The sequence below is a fragment of the Hemitrygon akajei genome, unplaced genomic scaffold, assembly GCF_048418815.1.
Source record: "Hemitrygon akajei unplaced genomic scaffold, sHemAka1.3 Scf000101, whole genome shotgun sequence".
NCBI lineage: Eukaryota > Metazoa > Chordata > Chondrichthyes > Myliobatiformes > Dasyatidae > Hemitrygon > Hemitrygon akajei.
Window position 1 is genome coordinate 205,235 of NW_027331987.1, and position 26,637 is coordinate 231,871.

General features: G+C 44.6%; 1 protein-coding gene and 1 long non-coding RNA gene across 2 annotated transcripts in view; one reads left to right on the forward strand and one right to left on the reverse strand.

Moving 5' to 3' along the window:
* LOC140723118 (uncharacterized) overlaps positions 1–26,637 on the forward strand; it is a 198,729-nt gene that overhangs the window by 153,354 nt on the left and 18,738 nt on the right. The window lies entirely within an intron of this gene.
* LOC140723119 (E3 ubiquitin-protein ligase TRIM39-like) overlaps positions 1,934–26,637 on the reverse strand; it is a 30,187-nt gene continuing 5,483 nt past the window's right edge. Inside the window, exons 4-5 of the mRNA XM_073037745.1 lie at positions 21,843–21,971; positions 1,934–1,998 (exon numbers count right to left, since the gene is read on the reverse strand). Coding sequence (XP_072893846.1) covers positions 1,934–1,998; positions 21,843–21,971 — 194 coding nt within the window. The remainder of the gene's footprint in view (positions 1,999–21,842; positions 21,972–26,637) is intronic.

The window sequence follows — 26,637 nt, forward strand, 5'->3', positions numbered from 1 at the left end:
ACCGCGGTGAGAGCCCGATATCCCACCCTTCTGCAGTGGGATCTCCACAGGCGGCCGCAATGGGGTGCGGTCAGCGAGGGCACTACCCTGCGGGATCGGGTAGTGACCGCGGTGAGAGCCCGATATCCCACCCTTCTGGAGTGGGATCTCCACAGGCGGCCGCAATGGGGTACGGTCAGCGAGGGCACTACCCTGCGGGATCGGGTAGTGACCGCGGTGAGAGCCCGATATCCCACCCTTCTGGAGTGGGATCTCCACAGGCGGCCGCAATGGGGTACGGTCAGCGAGGGCACTACCCTGCGGGATCGGGTAGTGACCGCGGTGAGAGCCCGATATCCCACACTTCTGGAGTGGGATCTCCACAGGCGGCCGCAATGGGGTGCGGTCAGCGAGGGCACTACCCTGCGGGATCGGGTAGTGACCGCGGTGAGAGCCCGATATCCCACCCTTCTGGAGTGGGATCTCCACAGGTGGCCGCAATGGGGTACGGTCAGCGAGGGCACTACCCTGCGGGATCGGGTAGTGACCGCGGTGAGAGCCCGATATCCCACCCTTCTGGAGTGGGATCCCCACAGGCGGCCGCAATGGGGTATGGTCAGCGAGGGCACTACCCTGCGGGATTGGGTAGTGACCGCGGTGAGAGCCCGATATCCCACCCTTCTGGAGTGGAATCTCCACAGGCGGCCGCAATGGGGTACGGTCAGCGAGGGCACTACCCTGCGGGATCGGGTAGTGACCGCGGTGAGAGCCCGATATCCCACCCTTCTGGAGTGGGATCCCTACAGGCGGCCGCAATGGGGTACGGTCAGCGAGGGCACCCGGGTTATCAGCGAACGGGCACTGGTCAACGGCATCTGTCAAGGTGCCCGCGACCGCAACTTCCTCGAAGACACAGGAGTGACCGGTGCCCCTGCAGGATACCTGGTCACTACCGCGCGTCCCGACTTGAGTCAGTCATCCTGCCCCCCATGGCACCAGCCAGCGGTAGGACCGTACGGGAGGCCATCACCCTCCTGGAGGGACTGGAATATATGCAGAGGGGGGCATCCGCCCAGGTCCGCAAGACCGAGACAAGGGCTCCAAACACAACCCCTCCCCGCTTTACACGCAGGCAGCTGTACACAGACCTGCTGCGTGCAGGGGTGGACCGTGACAGCATAGATGGCATCCCCACCCCCAACCTATATACCCTGTGGAAGGAGCATTGCAGGGGCAAAACAAACTACAATAAGACCACCATCCGTCCCGCCACCAAATCCAAGGCGGGGGCGCCCCCAGCCCCCAGACCGCCCGGCCAGACCATGCCCACACCAACCCACCCTCTGCACCTCCCTTACCTGAAACTGCCTCGCCTGCCCTCAGGACAGAACTCAGAGATTTCCTGAGACAGGAAATGCCCCACCTCAGCCACCAAGGCGCCTCACCACAGGGGTGGCAGACCTTCTCCCCCCCCCCCATAGGATGAAGGCGAGGGCATTTGCTCTCTCGCCCGCTCCCGCCCGGGGGACCTGAGGCCACATATACCTGTCGTAGTACATTGGAGAAAGGGAAACACGCAGAGGTGGATGGCACTTGTCGATACAGGTGCCCAGCACACCATCCTCCCAGGCAATCCCGCCGCATAGCGCGCTACAGTCCCTTCGAGCGCCAGCTACTAGCCTGTTACCTGGCGTTCATCGACACAGAACACCAAACAGGCCCCGACCCTGTCGTCCTCCGCCCCCACCTCCCCATAATGCGATGGGTCAAGTCCCCTAATTCCTCCCACAGAGAGGGCCGTCCTCCATTGTCCAGTGGAAGCTACATTGCGGAGCGGGCTGAACCCGGTCCTGAAGGGGTCAGCCGCCTCCATGAACAAGTCATGGCTTTCCCCCCAGTCCCAGAACCCTGCCCCGGACATCCCCAAGGTACAACCCTCCTCAGCGTGTTGGGGTCAACCCTTCGATTCCCTCCATCCCGACGACAAACTGCGCGCCTGGTTCACAGAGGCTCCAGCCGCTGGAAAGGGGGAGACCATTGTGGACAGCGGCAGCGCTTCATCCCGCCACCGGCAAAATTTACCACAGAGAGGGAGGGGGGTCCAGTCAACTTGCCGAGCTGGCAGCAGTAGCCCTCCCCCTCCAAAACACCACCGGACCAATCCACATCTACACTGACTCCTGGGCTAATGGCATTGCGGTGTGGATGGCCACACCGGGAGCACCGGATGCATTCCGGCCCTCACCCCATCCTCCCGTCACCACAACAGGGACCGTGTTCCCCTCGTCCTCACCTACCACCCCACCAGCCTCCGGATCCAGCATATTATCCTTCGCAAACTCCACCACCTTCAACAGGACCCCATCACTAAGCACATCTTTCCCTCTCTACCCCTCTCTGCTTTTCGCAGGGATCGTTCCCTCCGCGACTGCCTGGTCCACACGTCCCTCCCCACAGATCTCCCACCGGGTACTTATCCCTGCAAGCGTAAGTGCTACACCTGTCCCTACACCTCCTCTCTTACCACCATTCAGGGCCCCAAACAGTCCTTCCAGGTGAGGCAACACTTCACTTGTGAGTCTGTCGGGGTCATCTATTGCATCCGGTGCTCCCGGTGCGGCCTCCTCTACATCGGCGAGACACGACGCAGATTGGGGGACCGCTTCGTCGAGCACCTCCGCTCCGTCCGCCACAACAGACAGGATCTCCCGGTTGCCACCCACTACAACTCTGCTTCACATTCCCATTCGGATATGTCCATACATGGCCTCCTCTACTGCCATGATGAGGCGAAACCCAGGTTGGAGGAGCAACACCTCATCTACCGTCTGGGTAGTCTCCAGCCCCTTGGCATGAACACCAAATTCTCCAACTTCCGGCAATTAACTCCCCCTCCCTTCCCCCATCCCACTTTCACTCTGCCTCCTCTTCCAGCTGCCTATCACCTCTCTCATGATTCTGCCTTCTTCTACTACCCATAGTGCTTTCCCCTTACGTTCCTTCACTTTCCTGCCTATCCCCTCGATCTTTCCTCTTATTGGTTTTTCACCTGGCACCTACCAGTCTTCTCCTTCCCACCCTCACCCACCTTCTTTGTAGGGCCCCTGCCCCCTCCTTCTTCAGTCCTGACGAAGGGCTTCGGCCCGAAACGTTGACTGCTCGTTTCCACGGATGCTGCCTGACCTGCTGAGTTCCTCCAGCTTGTTTGTACGTGTTGATCTTTATTTAACTGTGTTTCCTAATATGATCTTCCAAACCCAAAACTGATTCAAAAGTTTCCCGAATTCCCATCTGATAAAACGTGAAATCAGCTCTTTTATCAAAAATATAATGCAACCTCTCGATTACCACACATTCCACAAGTTTTCATAAATGAGACGTTCATGATATTGGCCGATAACAAGGAGGATTAGACGGGGAGCTGAAGGTTTTAGAATGGACACTATTACAACAACCATTTTCCATGAGGAAAGTGTCTATATGATGCACAGTCAGTGGAAGGTCCTTTATTATGTTGATAGACAGATAGATAGATAGATAGATAGATAGATAGATAGATAGATAGATAGATAGATAGATAGATAGATAGATAGATAGATAGATAGATAGATAGATAGATAGATAGATAGATACTTTATTCATCCCCATGGGGAAATTCAACCTCTTTTTCCAATGTCCCATACACTTGTTGTAGCAAAACTAATTACATACAATACTTAACTCAGTAAAAATATGATATGCATCTAAATCACTATTCAAAAGCATTAATAATAGCTTTAAAAAAAAGTTCTTAAGTCCTGGCGGTTGAATTGTAAAGCTTAATGGCATTGGGGAGTATTGACCTCTTCATCCTGTCTGAGGAGTATTGCATCGATAGTAACCTGTCGCTGAAACTGCTTCTCTGTCTCTGGATGGTGCTATGTAGAGGATGTTCAGGGTTTTCCATAATTGACCGTAGCCTACTCAGCGCCCTTCGCTCAGCTACCGAAGTTAAACTCTCCATTACTTTACCCACGACAGAGCCCGCCTTCCTTACCAGCTTATTAAGACGTGAGGCGTCCCTCTTCTTAATGCTTCCTCCCCAACACGCCACCACAAAGAAGAGGGCGCTCTCCACAACTGACCTATAGAACATCTTCAGCATCTCACTACAGACATTGAATGACGCCAACCTTCTAAGGAAGTACAGTCGACTCTGTGCCTTCCTGCACAAGGCATCTGTGTTGGCTGCCTTCATTGGGGAAAGCTGATCACAACCTGGTTTTGTTACAGCCCAGATATAAATCAATTGTGATGAGGCATCCCACCACCACACGCTCTTTTAGAAAGTGGACTCCTGAAGCTGAACAGGCCCTGAGAGACTGCTTCGGTACTACTAACTGGGATGTACTGCAAGGGGGGCTCTGTGGGGGCGTTGAGGAGATCACTGAATGCACAACGGATTATATTAACTTTTGTGTGGATGCCGTTGTTCCTGTTAGAACTGTTCGCTGCTATCCCAATAATAAGCCCTGGATCACTAGTCACATCAAAGGCCTCCTAAACCAGAAGAAGAGGGCCTTTAAAGATGGTGATCGGTTGGAGCTTAAAAGAGTTCAGAAGGAACTAAGAGTACAGATAAGGGGGGCAAAGGAGCAGTATAGGAGGAAGCTAGAACAAAAGCTGCAGAAGAAAAGCATGAAGGAGGTGTGGGATGGGATGAAGATCATCACTGGATGCGGTGCAAAGCGGGGGGAAAACATAAGTGGAGATGTGGAGAAAGCGAACCAGCTGAACAACTTCTTCAATAGGTTCGACAGCACAATCTCATCCTCACCGCAGAACTCCACACCAGGCTTACGTCCCTCACAGGAGACCTTGCCCACGCCCTGGATTACGGCTGCACAGGTGGAAGGTCAACTGAGGAAGATCTGTACCAGCAAGGCGGCTGGACCGGATGGAGTTTCCCCACGATTACTGAGAGCCTGTGCGACTGAGCTGGGAGAACCACTACAGCGCATCTTCAACATGAGCCTGGAGCAGAGAAGAGTACCCAGACAGTGGAAAACATCCTGTATTGTCCCGGTACCGAAGAAACCACAACCAAAGGTGTTGAATGACTTCAGACCTGTTGCCTTGACGTCGCACGTGATGAAGACCATGGAGCGGCTGATAATACAGAATCTGAGGCCACAAACCAGGCACGCCCGGGATCCTCTTCAGTTTGCGTATAAGGAAAAGGTGGGAGTGGAGGATGCTATCACGTATTTGCTGCACAAATCACTCTCTCACCTAGATGGGGTCAGTTGTGCTGTGAGGATTACATTCCTTGACTTCTCTAGTGCCTTTAACACCATCAAGCCCAAGATCTTAAGGCACAAACTAACGGAGATGGGAGTAGACTCTCACATGGTGGATTGGATAGTGGACTACTTGACAGATAGACCTCAGTATGTGCGGTTGGGAGACTGTAGGTCTGACACGGTGGTCAGCAGCACAGAAGCGCCGCAGGGAACCGTACTCTCTCCGGTCCTGTTCACCCTGTTCACATCAGACTTCCAATATAACTCGGAGTCCTGCCATGTGCAGAAGTTCGCTGATGACACGGCCATAGTGGGGTGCGTCAGGAATGGACAGGAGGAGGAGTATAGGAAACTGATACAGGACTTTGTGTTATGGTGCAACTCAAACTACCTGCGTCTCAATATCACCAAGACCAAGGAGATGGTGGTGGACTTTAGGAGATCTAGGCCTCATATGGAGCCAGTGATCATTAATGGAGAATGTGTGGAGCAGGTTAAGACCTACAAGTATCTGGGAGTACAGTTAGACGAGAAGCTAGACTGGACTGCCAACACAGATGCCTTGTGCAGGAAGGCACAGAGACGACTGTACTTCCTTAGATGGTTGGCGTCATTCAATGTCTGTAGTGAGATGCTGAAGATGTTCTATAGGTCAGTTGTGGAGAGCGCCCTCTTCTTTGTGGTGGCGTGTTGGGGAGGAAGCATTAAGAAGAGGGACGCCTCACGTCTTAATAAGCTGGTAAGGAAGGCGGGCTCTGTCGTGGGCAAAGTACTGGAGAGTTTAACATCGGTAGCCGAGCGAAGGGCGCTGAGTAGGCTACGGTCAATTATGGAAAACCCTGAACATCCTCTACATAGCACCATCCAGAGACAGAGAAGCAGTTTCAGCGACAGGTTACTATCGATGCAATGCTCCTCAGACAGGATGAAGAGGTCAATACTCCCCAATGCCATTAGGCTTTACAATTCAACCGCCAGGACTTAAGAACTTTTTTTAAAAGCTATTTTTAATGCTTTTGAGATAGTGATTTAGATGCATATCATATTTTTAGTGAGTTAAGTATTGTATGTAATTAGTTTTGCTACAACGAGTGTATGGGACATTGGAAAAAAGGTTGAATTTCCCCATGGGGATGAATAAAGTATCTATCTATCTATCTATCTATCTATCTATCTATCTATCTATCTATCTGGCCAAACCTCCAAATATGATTCAAGAAGTTAATATCTTCACACAAGAAGCTACATACATACCTGTTGAATCAAGAATTTCTACGACAAGTGCGTCATACATTTTATACCCATTCACAACTCTCTACCCTGCCCATTTCCTTATAAAACTGGCAACACCACCCCTCTACCAACTAACCTGTCAAGCCTAACGACAATATATTCCTGCACAGGAATAAAAACGTAAAATGTGTAGGTTTCCTGAACAGATATAACATCAGAAGAGTCTGACAAATCAGAAATAAACTTCTTAAAGTCTGGACCATTATAAATCAGATTTCTTGCATTTCATTGATATATTTTAATACTATTATGTATGTTCACAAGTAGACTGGAATACTGATACCACACCCAACAAAACTTCATTTAAAGCTTCCCACAAAACACCAGTTACACCAAGATACCTTTCTGCAGCTTTCACAATAATTTTAATTTCCTCAGTAGGATGAGATGTCTGAGCAGTACAATTCACCACATCGGTTATAAACATCACAAACTTCATTTTATCCAGCAGTGAAGTATCTTTGGTGAGAGAACTGTGATGCCGGCATATATCCACTGACGTCACAGTCTGTTCTCTGAGTGGGATCACTTTATCCAGTTTACCTGCTCTGCTTGCTGTACTTGTCCTTGAACAGGCCCTTCTGCTCACTGTGTTGTTCTGAACCAATTGAACTGGTCATTTCATGCCTTACTAAACCAATCCCTTCTGCCTACACAAGGAACACATCCCTCCATTCTCCTCACAGTCACGTGGTATCTAATAGCATCTATCACATCTGCCTCCACCACCTCCCGATATTCACTCCAGACACCCACCACTATGGGTATGAAAAACAAAACTTGAAACGCAAATCTTCTTTAATCATTCTGAGTCAAGTTTTTAACATCATTGTCTTTTCTAATTGTTTTTTTCCAACAGCAGCAATGCAGAGAAAAGATAGGAAATTACACTAAATTACAAAATACTTCAATAGTGCAAAAAGGACCAATGAGGGTGTTTCCCCCCTTTCTCCTGAAGTTCATGCACTCTGGCATTGGACATTTCCTCCTTAGAGAAAAAAATCCCGGCTGTCCACTCTGTCTGTGCCTCTCACATTCCTGTAAACGTCTGTCAGACATCCCTCAGCCTCTGCCACTCCGGAGAAAATTACTCGAGATTGTCCAGTCTCACTTTATCCAGGCAGCATCCTGTTAAGCGTCTTCCACTCACCATCCAAAACCTCCGCATTATTCCTGTATTCGAATGCAATTCTCCAGATGTGGTTAAACAAGAGATTTATACAACTGCAACATAACTGCCTCACAATGGAACCACTATCTGGGAGTTATGAACTCGGATTCCAAGATCTCCACAGTCCAACACAGGTCCAATCTCGCCCCATGAATATAACAGCAAAGAGATAATGCTGAGGCTTTATAAGACACTAGTCAGGCCACACTTGGAGTATTGTCAACAGTGCTGGGCCCCATAGCTCAGACAGGATGTGTTGTCATTGGAGAGAGTCCAGAGGAGGTTCACTAGGATGATTTTGGGAATGAAGGGGTTAAAATATGAGGAGCACTTGGCAGCTTTGACCCTGTGCTCACTGGAACTCAGAACAATGCGGGGCATCTCATTGAAACCTACCGAATGTTGAAAGGACTGGATAAGGTTGATGTGGAGAAGGTATTTCCTGTGGTGGGGCACAGCCACAAAGTTGAGGGGCCACATTTTCAAACAGAGTTAAGCAGCTTATTTTTTTAATTAGCCAAGGTGTATTGGATCTGTGGAATGCTCTGCCACAGCCTGCGGTGGAGGCCGAGTGTGTGGATATATTCAAGGCGGAAGTTGATCGTTTCCTGATCAGTCAGGGTATCAAAGGATATGGCGGGAGGTCAGATATCTGGAATTGTGTGCGATCTGGGATCAGCCATGATGGAAAGGTGCTGACTCAATGGGCTGAATGGCCTAATTCTGTTCCTATGCCTTATAGACTTATGAACACAAGCCCCCTCAATCATGATGAATCTCCTCTGCACTCTTCCAGCACAAAACATCCTTTGTACAGAATGCTAAGCGGAACTGAATGCAACTTTTCAAGAATGTTGTCAAGTCAGGCATCTATTGAGGGGAATAGAGTCGATGGTTGGGACAGAACCCCTCCCTTACGGCTCTAACACAGGCCCTTCGGCCCAACCTTTCCACGCTGTCCTCCTGTCCATTTAAACTAATCCCTCTGCCTGTCTTTGACACAGAACACGGAAATCTACAGCACATTACAGGCTCTTCAGCCCACAATGTTGTACCGAACATGTAACCTACTCTAGAGACTGCCTAGGATTTCCTGATTGTATATCCCTCTATGTTTCTAAGCTCCATGTACCTATCTAAGTGTCTCTTAAAATATCCTATTGTATCCACCTCCACCATCACTGCCGGCAGCCCATTCCATGCACCCACCACTCTCTATGTAAAGATCTCTCTAACCCTCCACACTGCCAAGAGTCTTACCATTAATATTATATTCTGTGTTGAAATTTGACCTGCAGAAATGAATCTCTTCATCTGTGTTGAACTCCCTTTGCCACTTCCCAGTTCTGCATCCGAGGCGAGGAAATAGATTGCTGAGCCTCTGGCTAGGATCATTATGACCTCATTGTCCACGGGAATGGTCCCGGAGGATTGGAGGGAGGAGGATGTTGTCCCCTTGTTCAAAAAGGGTAGTAGGAATAGTCCGGATAATTATAGACCATTGAACCTTACATCTGTGGTGGGAAAGCTGTTGGAAAAGATTCTCAGAGCTAGGATCTATTGGCATTTAGAGAATCATGGTCTGATCAGTGACAGTCAGCATGGCTTTCTGAAGGGCAGATCATGTCTAACAAGCCTGATCAGAATCAGAATCACAATCACAATCAGACTTTAATCGCCAAGTACCTGTGCACATACATGGAATTTACTGCCGGCAGATGTTGTCTCTCTGCTCATAACAATAATAATGATAAATATAAATGAAAATATAGATGGAGTACTTTTAAGAGGTGATCAGGTATATAGATGAGGGTAGTGCCGTGGATGTGATCTACATGTATTTTAGTAATGCATTTGATAAGGTTCCACACGGTAGGCTTATTCAGAAAGTCAGAAGGCATGGGATCCAGGGATGTTTGACCAGGTGGATCCAGAATTGGCTTGCCTGCAGAAAGCAGAGAGTTGTGGTGGAGGGAGTACATTAGGATTGGAGGGTTGTGACTAGTGGTGTCCCACAAGGATCAATTCTGGTATCCCTACTTCTCGTGATTTTTATTAACGACCTGGATGTGGGGGTAGAAGGATGGGTTGGCAAGTTTGCAGAAGACACAAAGGTTGGTGGTGTTGTGGATATTGCAGAGTATTATCAAAGATTGCAGAGAGACATTGATAGGATGCAGCAGTGGGCTGACAAGTGGCAGATAGAGTTCAAGCTGGAGAAGTGTGATGTGGTACACTTTGGAAGGACAAACTCCAAGGCAGAGTACAAAGTAAATGGCAGAATACATGGAAGTGTGGAGAAGCAGAGGGATCTGGGGCTACATGTCCACAGATCCCTGAAAGTTGCCTCACAGGTAGACAGAGTAGTTAAGAAAGCTTATGGGGTGTTAGCTTTTATAAGTCGAGGGATAGAGTTTAAGAGTCGCGATGTAATGATGCAGCTCTATAAAACTCTGGTTGGGCCACACTTGGAGTACTCTGTCCAGTTCTGGTCACCTCACTGTAAGAAGGATGTGGAAGCATTGGAAAGGGTACAGAGGAGATTTACCAGAATGCTGCCTGGTTTAGAGAGTATGGATTATGATCAGAGATTAAGGGAGCTAAGGCTTTACTCTCTAGAGAGAAGGAGGCTGAGAGGAGAAATGATAGAGGTATAGTTGATATTAAGGGGAATAGATAGAGTGGACAGCCAGCGCCTCTTCCCCAGGGCACCACTGCTCAATACAAGAGGACATGGTTTTAAGGTAAGGGGAGGGAAGTTCAAGGGAGATATTAGAGGAAGATTTTCTACTCAGAGAGTGGTTGGTTCGTGGAATGCACTGCCCGAGTCAGTGGTGGAGGCAGATACACTAGTGAAGTTTAAGAGACTATTTGATAGATATATGGAGGAATTTAAGCTTAGGGAGGCAGAGTTTAAGTGCTGGCACAAGATTGTGGGCCGAAGGGCCTGTACTGTGCTGATTTGTTCTGTGTTCTATCTATTTCGCGCTGGAATCTCTCTTTTAATTTAATTTTTTTATTGAAGGCATGACACAGTACAGAAAACGTAATGCATTACATTTTCCTCCATTTTGCTTTTATACCTTACCCCTAAACAACACCATAACGTCATCAGTGGGGCCTTCAGGGAGTTGTAGTAATTGTTCCTCGCTCGCTCCCGGTCAAAGCATGTATCGTCAGCCACCACAGACGTCACCGAAACAGACCCACCGAGGCGCGAAGGGGAATCACACCCGTCCTTGTGGGCGCCGAGGCCGGCGACACCGACAGAAGCGAATCGCTGATCTCCGCCATGGCGATGGAGCGGAAGAGGAGGGGCTGATCATGGGCCGATTTCCTCCAGCCTATCGTAGCTCAGACTTTACAGTGACCGCTGCTGTCATTGGCTGTAGTGCCTGTCGCTCAAATGGGAACTCAGAGGGTGATTAGTTTATGTGAAAGTCAGTCAGCCTTCCTGTCCTGATGAGTTTGGATTTATAACGGGACAGGAAGTAAATTGGGAGAAATGTGAGTTTTTATGTGATGGTGCATCAGTCTCCGAGTTACATTATTAACAATAAAAGGGCAAAGGCCGTGGTGAGGAAGTAGGTGATTTACTGGAGGTTATATGGAGATAATATTGGAAGGGATATTAAACTTGGAATTGTTTGTGGTATGATTTAGAAAATGGGGGGATTTGTGGGGATCATAATATTCCAGTGTTGATTAATGAGGGAAAAACGATTGTTACTGAAACAGGGAAGGTTGTGTTACTGGCTGGGTCATTTGTTGAGATTCATAATCAGGATAATTTAAGTGAAGAAGTTAAACAATGTTGGGATATGTTTTTCAGTGCTGGAATGATGTGCTGGAGGTCAGCTGTAGCAATGATAGTATCACTGATGGAGAGATTTCTTTGTATGAATTTAAGAAGTCTATTAATAACGCAGGTCAGGTGTCCCCAGGAAAGAGTGATATTTGAAATTGTAATTGTATATAATTCCCTTTTGTAAAATATTAAATGTTTGAATTGTGCATCTACTTTCCTCATGGAAAATGGAAATAGTAGTGCCTATTCTAAAACCTGGCAGATCCCCATTTGATCCTTCTAGTTAAGGGCCTATATCGTGAATGTCTCATTTATGTAAACTTATGGAATGTATGGTAATCAAGCGCTTGAGTTATATTTTGGAAAGAGTGGTGATAAAGTGTTTTATTAAAGTAGATTTTGGAAGGGTGAAATGACATTAGATTCAGTTTAGGTTTGGAAGATGATATTCGGAAAGCACAATTAAATAAAGATGTTGTAATAGCAGTATTTCTTGATACTGAAAAAGGGAAATGATATGGAAGAAAGGACTTTTGATTAAATTAGGAGTGAGGGGGACATTGTATAATTTTTCAGAGTTTTTTTTGGATGGACTGTCCAAGTACCGGTCGGCATGTTATGTTTGTGTTTCTCTGAGATAGAGAATGGGATCCCATAGGGCAGTATTTGTAGCCCTTCATTATTTAATATTATGATTAATGATATTTTCTCTGAGATGGGAAAATGGGATTCCCTGGGTAAATCACAATATACAGATGACGTAGCTTTAAAGATTAGAGGTATTAATTGCAATTTACAATTAATAGGTCAAACAGTGGGCAGATTGATGAGGATTTTAAGCTTTCAGCCATTAAAACGCATTACGTGGTTTACAAACAGCATTAATAGCCTTGCACTTGATTTTAAATTATATGATTAATATCTTGAGGAAGTGTCAGTGGTAAGATTTCTCAGTATGTGGATGGATAATAAGCTGACGTGGAAGCACCTATCAGTAAAATAATTGATAAACGTAAAGGAGCTTTAAATCTCCTCAGACATCTATGTGGGTATTCTTGGGTGCAACATGAACATCTTTGTTGACCAATTATATTTGTTTAATTTGATCTGTTCTTGATTATGTCTGTGTGGCTTATGGATCAGCTTCATCTTCAAATTAAAAATGTTTGTATGTGATACAATTACACACTTTAAGATTGTTTTCCAGTGCAGTAATGTTGTCTCCTGTTTTGGCTTTAGTGATTGCAATGGGACAATTGCCCTCAAAGTAACAGAGGTTCAAGTTGATGTCAACATACTGGATTAATTTGCGGGGGCAAGGAAATGATCATCCTGTTAAAGGTGTGCTGGCGGACGGTTGGGGACATCACAAGAAGAGTGTTTTTTGTTTTGGGTGGCTGGGTTCTTACCACGCTGGCAATATGGGTGTATTGGATGATACAATATGTCCCACTGTAGCTTTCTCTGTAGCCCCACCTTGTTTTTTCCAATGACTTCAGTTGATTTTAGGTTACACGATCGGATTCTTTTCTGCCTGAGAGTCTGTTGGTTCATCAGTATATTAATGAAAGTTATTATCATACAGTAACCATTTTTACAGATGAATCAAAAGATAAGTTAACTGGGGATGTTGGTGTGGCTGTTTCTGTGTGCCTGAATTGCAGGTAATGATAAAAAAATGACTTATAGCCATTTATCAGCATAGGAAGCAGAATTCTTTCCCAACAGTATCGGCTTACAGCGGGTGGAGGAAATTGGTCCTTATAATTTGCTCAGAATACATTTCGGTTTTGATGAGCCTTAAACAGGTCATTCTGGCAGTAGGTCAGATTGACTGTTGGAAACTTGTCAAAGGGTATTTCATATATAAAGTTTGATTTATATGTCTGCATATTATGGGCCCTGCACATCACACTGTTGAGGGTAATGATGATGTTGACTGTTTAGCACCAAAAGCTGTTAAGTGTTAAGCTGTGGATATAGACCTTCCACTTAGCAAATTAGAAGCTAAAGGGTTGGTGGTGTTAAGAATTATGGGCTTATGGCAAGACGTAGGATAATGGACATAAGGACAGACACCTTTACAGAATACATAAACCTGTTGGGTTTATAGAAGAAGGGCTTAAAACAAGAGAAGGAATGGTATTCACATGACATAGAAATGCCCACACTATGCTTAATTATGCCTTGTATCTAATTGGAAAACTTCATTCTGTGTCGTGTACATTTTGTCATTATGAAACTGCCGAAGCACATACTATTTCAATGTGAAGCGTACAAGGCTGAAGAAAAATCAAATGCGGTCTTCAGTACAATCTTTGCGAGGGTAGATAGTTTTCAGATAAAAACTTTATTAAATTATGGGACTGACTTTAAATTAATTCACAGTTTGAGCTGGAAAAGGCATGTAATAATTGTGTTAAACCTATGGAAATGACATATAAGGTAGCAAAGGTGAGTGGGATGTTGGATTATTGGGATGCTCTTAAAATCCAACAAAATGCAACGAACAAAGCCATAAGAATGGTCAAGACGAAATATGAGAGCAAACTGGCCAATAATATAAATCAGGATACTAAAAGTTTAGTTTTCAGTTACATGAAGAGTGAAAGGGAGATGAGACTTGATACTGGACCACTGGAAAATGATGCTGGTGAAGTAGTAATGGGGGACAAAGAAATGTCGGATGAACTTAATGAACAATCTTCACTGTCTTTTCCGGTCAGCACCGCCCCCACTTGTCCCATTTAACCTGTCTCATTACGGGTGGACTTTCGGACCCGGGGGAGCTCAGGACCCGCCGACCGAGGCTGCTGCTGAACCCCGGTGTTTCTGTCCGGTTGACGGATGCGGTGAACGAGTTAAAATTAATCGATCGATAATTCCCATCTCGTGTTTATTTCACTCCATAGAACCATAGAACACTACAGCACAGAAAACAGGCCATTTGGCACTTCTAGTCTGTGCGGAAACTTTATTCCGCTCGTCCCATTGACCTGCACCCAGTCCGTAACCCTCCAAACCTCTCCCATCCATGTACCTATCCAATTTATTCTTAAAACTTAAGAATGAGCCCGTATTTAACACGTCAGATGGCAGCTCGTTCCACACTCCCACCACTCTCTGAGTGAAGAAGTTCCCCCTAATGTTCCCCCTAAACCTTTCCCCTTTCACCCTAAAGCCATGTCCTCTCGTATTTATCTGTCCTAATCTAAATGGAAAGAATCTACTCGCATTTACTGTCTATACCCTTATAATTTTGTAAACCTCTACCAAATCCCCCCTCATTCTTCTACGCTTCAAGGAATAAAGTCCTAACCTGTTCAGTCTTTCCCTGTAAATCAACTCCTGAAGACCTGGCAACATCCGAGTAAATCATGTCCGCAATCTTTCAATCTTACTGATATCCTTCCTATAGTTAGGTGACCAGAACTGCAAATAATACTCCAAATTTGGCCTCACCAATACCTTATACAACCTCAGCATAACATCCCAACTCCCATACTCAGTACTATGATTAATGAATGCCAGGCTTCCAAAAGCCTTCTTTACAACCCTGTGTACCCGTGACGCCACTTTCAGGGAATTATGTACCTGAACTCCCAGATCACTTTGTTCCCCCACACTCCTCAGTGCCCTACCATTTACTGTGTATGTCCTACCTTGGTTTGTCCTTTCAAAATGCAACACCTCACGCTTGTCTGCATTAAATTCCATTTGCCATTCTCTGGCCCATTGTTCCAGTTGGTCCAGATCCCTCGGCAAGCTTTGAAAGCCTTCCTCGCTGTCCACGCCTCCAATCCTGGTGTCTATATCATTTATATAGACAACAAGCAACAATGGTCCCAGCACAGATCCCTGAGGCACACCACTAGTCACAGGCCTCCAGTCTGAGAAGCAATCATCCACTACCACTCTCTGTCTTCTCCCGCACAGCCAATTTCGAATCCAGTTTCCATCTTCTTTATGGATACCTAGTGTCTGAACCTTCTGAACTAACCTCCCATGTGGGACCTCGTCAAAGACCTTACTAAAGTGCATGTAGACAACATCCACAGCCTTTCCTTCACCTACTTTGTTGGTAACCTCCTCGAAAAACTCTACAACATTCATTAAACACGATCTACCATGCACAAAGCCATAGTGACTATCCTTAATCAGCCCTCGGCTGTCCAAATACTTGTAAATCCGATCTCTCAGAACACCTTACAATAATTTACCTACTACTGATATCAGGCTCACTGGCCTGTAATTACCTGGTTTACTACTGGAGCCTTTTTTAAACAACGGAATTACAAGAGCTACCCTCCAATCCTCCGGCACTGCACCCGTGGCTGAGAACATTTTAAATATTTCTGTCAGGGACTCTGCAATTTCTACTCTAGTCTCTCTCAAGGTCCGAGAAAGTATCAAGTCAGGCCCGGGGGATTTAACCACCTTTATTCGATGTAAGGCAGCAAGCACCTCCTCCTCTTTAATCTACAAATGTTCCATGAGACTACTGCTTGTTTCCCTTCCTTCCATATACACTATGCCAGTTTCCTGAGTAAATACAGATTGAAAAAAACTGTTTAAGATCTCCCCCATCTCGTGAGGCTCCACACTCTGATCTTCTAGGGAACAATTCTGTCCCTTATTATCCATTTACTCTCAATATATTTGTAGAAATCCTTTGGGTTTACCTTCACATTATCTGCCAAAGCCACCTCATGTCTTCTTTTTTTCCTTCCTGATTTCCTTCTTTAGTATTTTCTTACATTTTCTATACTCTTCAAGTAACTCATTTGCTCTTTGTTGCTTCTACCTGCTATACACCTCTCTCTTTTTCTTAACCAGATCACCAATATCCCTTGAAAACCAAGGTTCCCTATGCCTGTTAACTTTGCCTTTGATCCTGGCAGGAACGGGCAAACTCTGCACTCTCAAAATTTCGCCTTTGAAGGCCTTCCACTTACCGAACATGTCCTTGCCAGAAAAAAACTTACCCAATCCACTCTTCCTAGATCTTTTTTCATTTCCACAAAATTAGCCCTTCTCCAATTTAGAACCTCAACTCGAGGACCATCCTTGTCCATAATTAACTTGAAAATGATGACATTATGGTCACTGGACCCAAAATGTTCGCTGACACATACTTCTGTCACCTGACTGTCTGGTTTCCTAATAGAAGATCAAGTATTGCATCCTCTCTCGTAGGTACCTCTATATATTGATTTAGAAAACTTTCCTGAAAACATTTCACAAACTCCAAGCCATCTAGCCCTATTACAGTTTGGGAGTCCCAGTCAATATGAGGAAAGTTAAAATCCCCTACTATTACAACTTCCTGTTTCTTACATCGGTCTACTATCTTTATACAGGTTTGCTCCTCCAATTCTCTCTGACTATTGGGCGGTCTGTAATACACCCCTATTAGTGTGGTCACACCTTTCCCGTTCCTCAGCTCCACCCATATGGCCTCTGTAGACAAGCCCTCTGGGCTGTCCTGTCTACACACAGCTGTGATATTTTCCCTGACTAGTAATGCCACTCCTCTTTTTCCAAAAACATTTTCCTTTCACCCTAAAGCCATGTCCTCCCGTATTTATCTCTCCTAATCTAAGTGGAAAGAACCTGCTCGCATTTACTGTCTATACTTCTCATAATTTTGTAAACCTCTATCAAATCCCCCCTCATTCTTCTACGCTTCAAGGAATAAGCTACTAACCCGTTCAATCTTTCCCTGTAACTCAACTCCTGAAGACCTGGCAACATCCTAGTAAATCTTCTCTGCACTCTTTCAATCTTACTGATATCCCTCCTATAGTTGGGTGATCAGAACTGCAAATAATACTCCAAATTTGGCCTCACCAATGTCTTATACAACCTCATCATAACATCCCAGCTCCTATACTCAATAATTTGATTAATGAATGTCAGGATGCCAAAAGCCTTCTTTACAACCCTGTCTACCTGTGACGCCACTTTCATGGAATTATGTACCTGAACTCCCAGATCCCTTTGTTCCTCCGCACTCCTCAGTGCCCTACCATTTACTGTGTATGTCCTGTCTTGATCTGTCCTCCCAAAATGCAACACCTCACGCTTGTCTGACTATTGGGCAGTCTATAATACAACCTTATAATATAACCCTTGCACCTACTGAACACATCCTTGCCAGAAAAAAAAAATTATCCCAATCCACTCTTCCTAGATCCTTTTTTATTTCCACAAAATTGTCCCTTCTCCAATTTAGAACCTCAACTCGAGGACCAGACCCATCCTTATCCATAATTAACTGGAAACTAATGACATTATCGTCACTGGACCCAAAATGTTCGCCTACACATACTTCTGTCACCTGACTGTATGGTTTCCTAATAGGAGATCAAGTATTGCATCCTCTCTCGTAGATACCTCTATATATTGATTTAGAAAACTTTCCTGAACACATTTGACAAACTCCAAGCCATCTAGCCCTTTTACAGTGGGGGAGTCAATATGTGGAAAGTTAAAATCCCTTACTATTACAACTTTCTGTTTCTTACATCAGTCTACTATCTCTCTACAGATATGCTCCTCCAATTTTCTCTGACTATTGGGCGGTCTATAATACAACCATATTAGTGTGGTCATACCTTTCCCGTTCCTCAGCTCCACCCATATGGCCTCTGTAGACAAGCCCTCCGGTCTGTCCTGTCTACGCACAGCTGTGATATTTTCCCTGACTAGTAATGCCACTCCTCCCCCTTTCATCCTTCCCCCTCTATCACGTCTGAAACAACGGAACCCCGGAACATTAAGCTGCCAGTTCCGCCGCTCCTGCAACCAAGTCTCACTAATAGCAATAATGTCGTAATCCCACATGTCAATCCACGCCCTAAACTCATCTGTTTTACCTACAATACTCCGTGCATTGAAATAGATGCACCTGAGAACATTTCTATCATGTATCAACCTTTGATTTCTGTCTGTACATGCCATCCTCGCATGATCTTTATCCACCTCCACCTTACTATCTGCTCTTTCTTTCTTTTCTTTTTACAATATTTTTTATTCAGAAAAAAACAATATTTACAGAGTGCAACACATGGATACATCTCAACATAACTTGTGTCCATTCATCTATCGTGATAAATTTGATCAAAATGTTATAGCATAACACATAAAGATATACCACTCTGTAATCAAAAATTTAAAGATAGGTCATACATCATAAAATAATTTTTTATATAAAAAAGTCAACCTCCTACCAACTACCAAAGAAAAAAGCTGATGGATGATAATAGATAAATTAGAAAAGAAAACATATTCGCTTAAGAAGAGAAGATAAAATTATACATAAATGTCTGTGCACTGTTAAACTTTATAAATTGGAAAAGTAATTTAGGAATGGTCCCCAGATATCATAAAATGATTGTTTAGAATTTAATACTGAGTAGCGGATCTTTTCTAAATTTAAATAAGACATAATATCACGTAGCCATTGAAGATGTGTAGGAGGGGTAGACGCCTTCCATTTAAGCAAAATTTCTCTCCTTGCTAAAAGAGAGGTAAAAACTAAAACCTGTAGGTTAGAAATTTGTGAAGTTATATCTTCATCTGCAATACCAAACAAGGCAGCAAGGGGATTTGGTCAAATTGGACCCTAAAATTTTGAACCCTTAGCAATAGCATTTCGAGAATCTAAGGACATTTTTGGTATACTAAGGGAAGGTATGACTCATAAAATTTCATTATATGCTGATAATATTTTACTTTTTATCTCTAACACTGAAACTTCATTATCTTCTTTTCTTTCTTTAATTTCCCAGTTTAGTTCTTTTTCAGGATATACACTGAACGTACATAAAAGTGAGTTATTTCCTTTAAATGACCTAATGTCATCAAATGCCAAATTTCCGTTCCAAGTTGTTACAAGTCAATTTACATATCTTGGTGTAACAATTACTAAAAACTTCAAGAATTTATTTAAAGGAAACTTAAACCCCTTATTGAATTATGTGGAACAGACGCTTTCTAAATGGTCTCTTTCTTTATCTCTAATTGGCCGAATTAATTCAATTAAAATAAGATTCTTCCTAAATTTTTATATCTTTTTCAGGCCTTACCTATTTTTATTCCGAAGACCTACTTTGATTCTTTAGATTCAATTTTAACATCTTATATTTGGAATAACAAGCAAGCTCGTTTAAGTAAAGTTTACCTACAAAGAAATAAAGAGATGGGTGGATTAGCCTACCCAATTTTAGGTTTTACTATTGGGCTGCCAATATAGATAGATAGATAGATAGAAAGATACTTTATTCATCCCCAATGGGGAAATTCAACATTTTTCCAATGTCCCTTACACATATTGTAGCAAAAAAAAAGAAAACTTTAATTACATACAATACTTGTCTCAGTAAAAATATTGAGTTCTTAATAAGTTTAAAAAGTTACTAAATTTCTTTGAATGGTAACTTTAACTCAGTTCTAACACTTGGCACTTAACATATCTTGCCCCCGGCGGTTGAATTGTAGAGCCGAATGGCATTGGGGAGTAATGACCTCTTCATCCTGTCTGAGGAGCATTGCATCGATAGCAACCTGCCGCTGAAGCTGCTTCTCTGTCTCTGGATGGTGCTATGTAGAGGATGTTCAGGGTTTTCCATAATTGACCGTAGCCTACTCAGCGCCCTCCGCTCTGCTATCGATGTCATACTCTCCAGTTCTGTGCCCACGACAGAGCCCGCCTTCCTTACCAGCTTATTAAGACGTGAGGCGTCCCTCTTCTTAATGCTGCCTCCCCAACACGCCACCACAAAGAATAGGAATATTACTTTCGATATTATAATTATCATAAAGATTGCCCATCAAGTGTCTCCTTAGAAGTTAATTCTGTAAAAAATTCCTCTATTGTCTCTCTTCTTGGATCATATTCTTCTTTTTTCAGCAAATAAAATAAAAGATAACATAATTGTTAAGCAAACTTTAAGGATTTGGTCTCAATTTAGGAAATTTTTTGGTTTAGCAAATTTTTCATTACCATCTCCCATTCTCCTTAATTATTTTTTTTTATCCCTTCCATGACTGACAAAGTCTTTAAGGATTGGGATGAACTAGGTATTAAGTGTTTTTGGGACCTTTTTATCTCAGGATCTCTTGCTGCATTTGACCAATTGTCAACTAAATTTGCGCTCCCAAAAACACATTTTTACAGATAATTAGAGATTTCTTACGTTTCCAATTAACTACTTTTCCTATAGGTCCTGATAAAAATTTTCTGGACGATCTTTTAAATTTAAAACCTTTTGTTAATGATTCTATTACCGGTATCTATAACTTGTTGATTGAATCTAGACAAGACTTTTTAGATAAAATAAAAAAAACTTGGGAGAATTACCTAAATTGTCAGATTTCTGATGATAGATGGAATAAAATTCCTTAAGCGGGTTAATAAATCATCTTTCTGTGCTCGTCATTCTCTTCTACAATTTAAAGTGGTTCATCGAGCTTACATTTCTAAACAGAAGCTGTACAGTTTTTATCCGAATGTTTCTCCGCTTTGTAATAAATACAACTCTGCTGATGCCTCTTTAATTCATATGTTTTGGTTTTGCACTAAAATTGAAAAGTTTTGGCAGAAAGTATTCCATACCTTCTCACTATCTGCTCTAACACTCTGGTTCCCCTCCCTCTCCAAATCTAGATTAAATTCCCCGGAGCAGCACCAGTAAATCTACACGCAAGGATGTTAGTTCCCATCCAGTTCAGGGTCAAACCGTCCAGTCGGAACAGGCCCCACCTTCCCGGGAACAAAGCCCAATTGTCCAGAAACATGAAGCCCTCCCTCCTGCACCATCTCCTTAGCCACGTATTTAGCTGCACTCTCCGCTCATTTATATTCCCAGGATCCGACCCGTTTACAGATCCGGAGCGGAACCGGAACAGATTCTCAGCCGCTGGTTTACATCCCAGGTCGCGAAGAAAGGATAAAGTTTCCCCGTGAATTCATTCCCAGTGAAGGTGTGGAGATGGGACTTGGTCTCCGCGTTGTAAAATGAAACTGTCCCGGACTCGTAACTGAGATAAACTCCCACCCTCCCGGGGATGGGACCGGCAGCGAGACGGGACTCGGGGGAGCAGAAAAAACGGAACATGTTATAATCCCGATGTAACTCGTCACCAACCCGCCCGATGACCCAGAATCCGGTCTCCAGACACGGACTGACTCCTCCCTTCCTCTCCACAGACTCTGCGGCGACTCCCAGACTCCAGCCCCGATTCCCCGTCACCTCCGCCTCCCAGTAATGTCTCCCCGATGTGAATCCCTCCGATCCCAGCACACAAGCCCAGTGTGTGAATCTCTTCCCAGTTTCAGGGAGATTTCTCCGGATCCGGGTACATCTCACACTCTTCCGATCCTCAGACACCTCGAGCCACGGACACGCCGTTTCCACATCCAGGGTGACAGAGACTGGGGGGAAAAGCAGAAAATTAGAGAGTCCCCGGCGATCGGGGGGAGAGTCGGGCAGCGCGGCCCCGGGGATCGGGGGGAGACTCAGGCAATGTGGCCCCGGGGTCGGGGAAAGGCCGCTGGACCTCAGGCGCAGTCGGGTGGTTGACACGAACCTTTCCCGTGGGTTGACCAGACGAAAGCGGATGGACAATTAATGCCTCCCCGTGGGTTTTCCGCTGGACGGAGAGCAGAGATTTTTCCCGATCAAACAGTCACAAAATGCTGGAGGAACCAAGCGTGTCAGGTAGCGTGTGTGGAGAGAGATGGACAGTCTAAGTTTCAGGTCGACATCTTCCCCCAAGGGCAGAAATAAATAGGGGAGATAGACAGCAGAAACGAGTGCGTGAAAGTGGTGGATTAATATGAAAAGGGGGTGAGTGAATGGATTTATAAAGGAGATCACAGAGGCTCTTCGGCCCAACTTGTTCGTGCCGACCAATTTGCATTAATGAGCTAGTCCCATTTGCCCATTATTCCTTTCCACCTTTTTTATCCACGTCCCTTGCAAGATGTATTTTAAAACATTGTCACTGTACCCACCTCTACAGTTGAACAAGGGCCCGCTGTAAACTTAGATAATCCTCTTCCCTCTCCACTACACCATGAATTTTAGTGTCTCTCACAAACCTACTAACTTTGTCACTTACATTCTCATCCAGATCATTAATATGAATGACAAACAACCGCAGCCCCAGCACCGACCTCTGCATGTCACAGGCCTCCAGTCCTCTGTGTTTAAGAGACACTTGGACAGACACTTCAACAGGCAAGGAACAGAAGGAGACTGACGCAATGCCGGCCAATGGCATGAATGCAGATCGCTAAATAGGTCAGCACAGTGGTGATGGATCGAAGGGTATATAGGTGTCAGAGAGATCTGGCGAGACCCTTCATCTGTGTAGCTTGGATTACCAGCATCTGCAGACTTTCTCCTGTTTGATTTTTAAAGCAGAAGTTGATAAGTAAACTTTTTGATCAGTCAGGGCGTCAAATGTTATGGGAAGTAGGCGGGAGAATGGGTTGAGGGGGATAATAAATCAGCCATTCTTCTAAACTCCAGTGAGCACAGACCCAGAACCATCAAATACTCCTCATATGTTGAACCTTTCATTCCCGGAATCATTCTTGTGAACCTCCTGGACCCTCTACAGTGCCAGCACATCTTTCCCGATATTTTAGGCATCCGTTAGCCTCAGTAGACCATGGATTTGCGCCTTGGAAGGTTTTTCCAGGACGCAGGCCTGGGCAGTGTTTTTTTTTTCTGAGAGACCGGCAAGTCTCCCCTCTCCACGCCACCGGTCTTGTCCAAGGGAAGAACACTAGGACCCATATAGCTTTGTACTGATGTCGTCGCAGATGTCGTGACCCAGGATTATCCTTTATATTTTCCGACATAAGGGAGGCAAAACTGCTCAGAATCAAGTGTGGTCTGACCAATGCCTTATAAAACCTCAGCATTACATCCTTGCTCTTGTATTCTAATCCTCCCAAAATGAAAGCAAACATTGAGTTTGCCGATCTTACCACTGACACAAACTGCAAGTTAACCTTCAGGGAATCCTGCACAACGACACCCAAGTCCCTTTGCTCTTCTGATTTTTTAAAAAAAATTCTCCCTGTTTGCAAAATTGTCTATGCCTTTATTCCTTCTACCAAGGTGCATGCACGACTTCCCTACCCGATAATCCATCTATCACTTATTTGCCCATTTCCTGATCTGTCTCTGTCCTTCCCCGGATTCCGAGCTTCTGCAGCACTACTTGCCCCTTCACCTATCTTCATATCATCTGCAAGCTTGGCCACAAAGGCAACAATTCTGTCATCCAAATCATCCTTCTGTCTATCTTGGCTTTGTGTTCCTCAGAGAATTCCAACAGATTTGTCAGGCAAGATTTCCCCTTAAGGGAAGGCATGCTGTCTTTGCCCCATTTTATCATGTGCCTCCATGTACCCAAAAGCTCGTCCTTAATAGTGGACTCCGACATCTTCCCAAGCTGACCACATCCAGACTAACTCACGTATAATTTTCTTTCCTCAGCTGCTCTCCCTTCTTGAAGTCTGAGGTGACCTTTGCAATTTCCAATCATCTTGGAAGGCGGGCTCTGTCGTGGGCAAAGTACTGGAGAGTTTAACATCGGTAGCTGAGCGAAGGGCGCTGAGTAGGCTACGGTCAATTATGGAAAACCCTGAACATCCTCTACAAAGCACCATCCAGAGACAGAGAAGCAGTTTCAGCGACAGGTTACTATCGATGCAATGCTCCTCAGAGAGGATGAAGAGGTCAATACTCCCCAATGCCATTAGCCTTTACAATTCAACTGCCAGGACTTAAGAACTTTTTTTTTAAAGCTATTATTAATGCTTTTTGAATTAGTGATTTAGATGCATATCATATTATTACTTAGTTAAGTATGTATGTAATTAGTTTTTGCTACAACAAGTGTATGGGACATTGGAAAAAATGTTGAATTTCCCCATGGGGATGAATAAAGTATCTATCTATCTATCTATCTATCTATCTATCTATCTATCTATCTATCTATCTATCTATCTATCTATCTATCTATCTATCTATCAAGTGATTCTTGAAAGATCATTACTGATTACCCCATATTCTCTTCAGCTAACTCTTTCCGAACACTGGGGTGTAGTCCATCTGGTCCAGGTACCTTCAGACCTTCAATCGTCCCACGCACTTTCTCCTTAGTAACAGCAACACTCATTTCTCTCCCCTGACACCCTCACATTTCTGACGTACAGCTGTTATCATTCACAGTGAGGATTGACACACAATATTAAATAAGTACCTCTGCCATGTCTTTTGTCACATTTCTCCTCTCCGGTGTCATTTTCTAGGGGTCCAATATCCACCCTCGCCACTTTTTTACTCTTTACATTTTGGCAAGTATTGTTGGCAAGCTGATATCTCATTTTCTCTCCTTCTGGCTTTGTAATTGCTTTCTGTTAATTACAAAATCTTCTCGATACTCCAACATCCTGCTAATTTCTGCCCTATTGTGTGCCCTCTCTTTCACTTCTATGGTGCCTTTGACTTCCCTTGTTCAACACGGTTACCTCATCCTCCCTGTATAATACTTCCTCTTTGGGATTTATCTATTCAGTCTTTGTTGTTCTGCAATAATCCCTGCTCGTGTTCCCTTCCAATCTACTTCGGTCTCCTTTGGTCAGCTCCTCCATCGTGCCTGTGTAGTTAACATTACTCCACTCTAATACTGACACATCTGACTTTATCTCCCTCTGTGGGGTGAACTCTATCATTTTATGATCACTGCTTCCTAAAGGTGCTTTTAACTGAATCTCCCAAATCGTATCTGGTTCATTATACAAATCCTTCTGTAGAATTGTCTTTCACCCATTGGGCCCAACCACAAGCTGTTCTAAAAAGCCATCTCGGGGGCATTCTACAAATTCTCTCTCATGGAATACAGCACCAACATGATTCGACATCTTGCAATCCTATGTCCGCTCTCTCGAAGGATTTCATTTCACTCTTTACCAACAGAGCCTCCCCAGCCTCTTCGCCTACCTGCCTGTCCTTTGAATACAAGGTGTATCCTTGAAAGTTCAGCTTCAAGCCAGGATCTCCTTTCCACCACAACTCAGTGATGCCAACAACTTTGTCCCTGCCAATCTCTACCTGCGCCACAACATCATCTTCCTTATTCCGTATACTGGTGCATTCAAATGCAACACCTTCAGTCCTGTATTCATCAGCCTATTCGACACGTCCACATGAACTTAACCAAGGGCTTTTGTGTTAATGATAGACCACACTTGGAGTATTGTCTGCATTTCGAGTTCCGTGCATATGGCGAGGAAGTCATTACACTGGACAGGAGGCTTCAGGAGGATGTTACCAGGACTGGGGGGCTTGAGTTAAAAGCAGAGAGTGGATATGCTTGGACTATTAGCTGTAGTGTCGGATGTTGAGGGATGACCCTTTATTGAAGTAAATACATTCATAAAGGGCTTGATAAATGAGTATTTTTTTTCCGAGAAATGGAGTACAAAACCAAAGGGATCAGATTGAAAGTGAGAGGGGAAACTTTTATGAGGGATCTATGGGATAACATTCTCACAGAGAGGGGGTGTGGGCAGGTGGAACTTGCTGTCAGAAGTTGCAGAAACAGGTATAATTAATATATTTTAAAATAAATTTACAGAGGTACATAGATAGGAAATGGTCAGAGGGTTATGGGACAAAAACACACACCAATGGGACATGCTTAGGAAGACATTGTCTTGCAGATTAATGAAGTTGGCCGTGGATTCAACATCCGTCAAACCCTCCCAGATCATCCCCCTGAGGAATGTCACCCCGAAGTCTGTCTGTGAACTGTTCTGACGTCACGTCAGAGGGCAGCTCAGTGCCTCAGAACACGCAGGCTGCGAAAAGATGGCAGATTTCAATCCTACATGGGAATTTTTGCCTATTTCTGTGACCGTGTATCACACTCTGAAAGCATATACGGGTACGAGTTACTGTGCGTGTATTGATTATGGTAAATATCCGTGGGTGTGTACACACTGAAGGAGAGTGTGCATATTGAAGAATTTGTATGTTAATCTGTGTGTCATCACATGCCTGGTGTGTGTTGGCAAT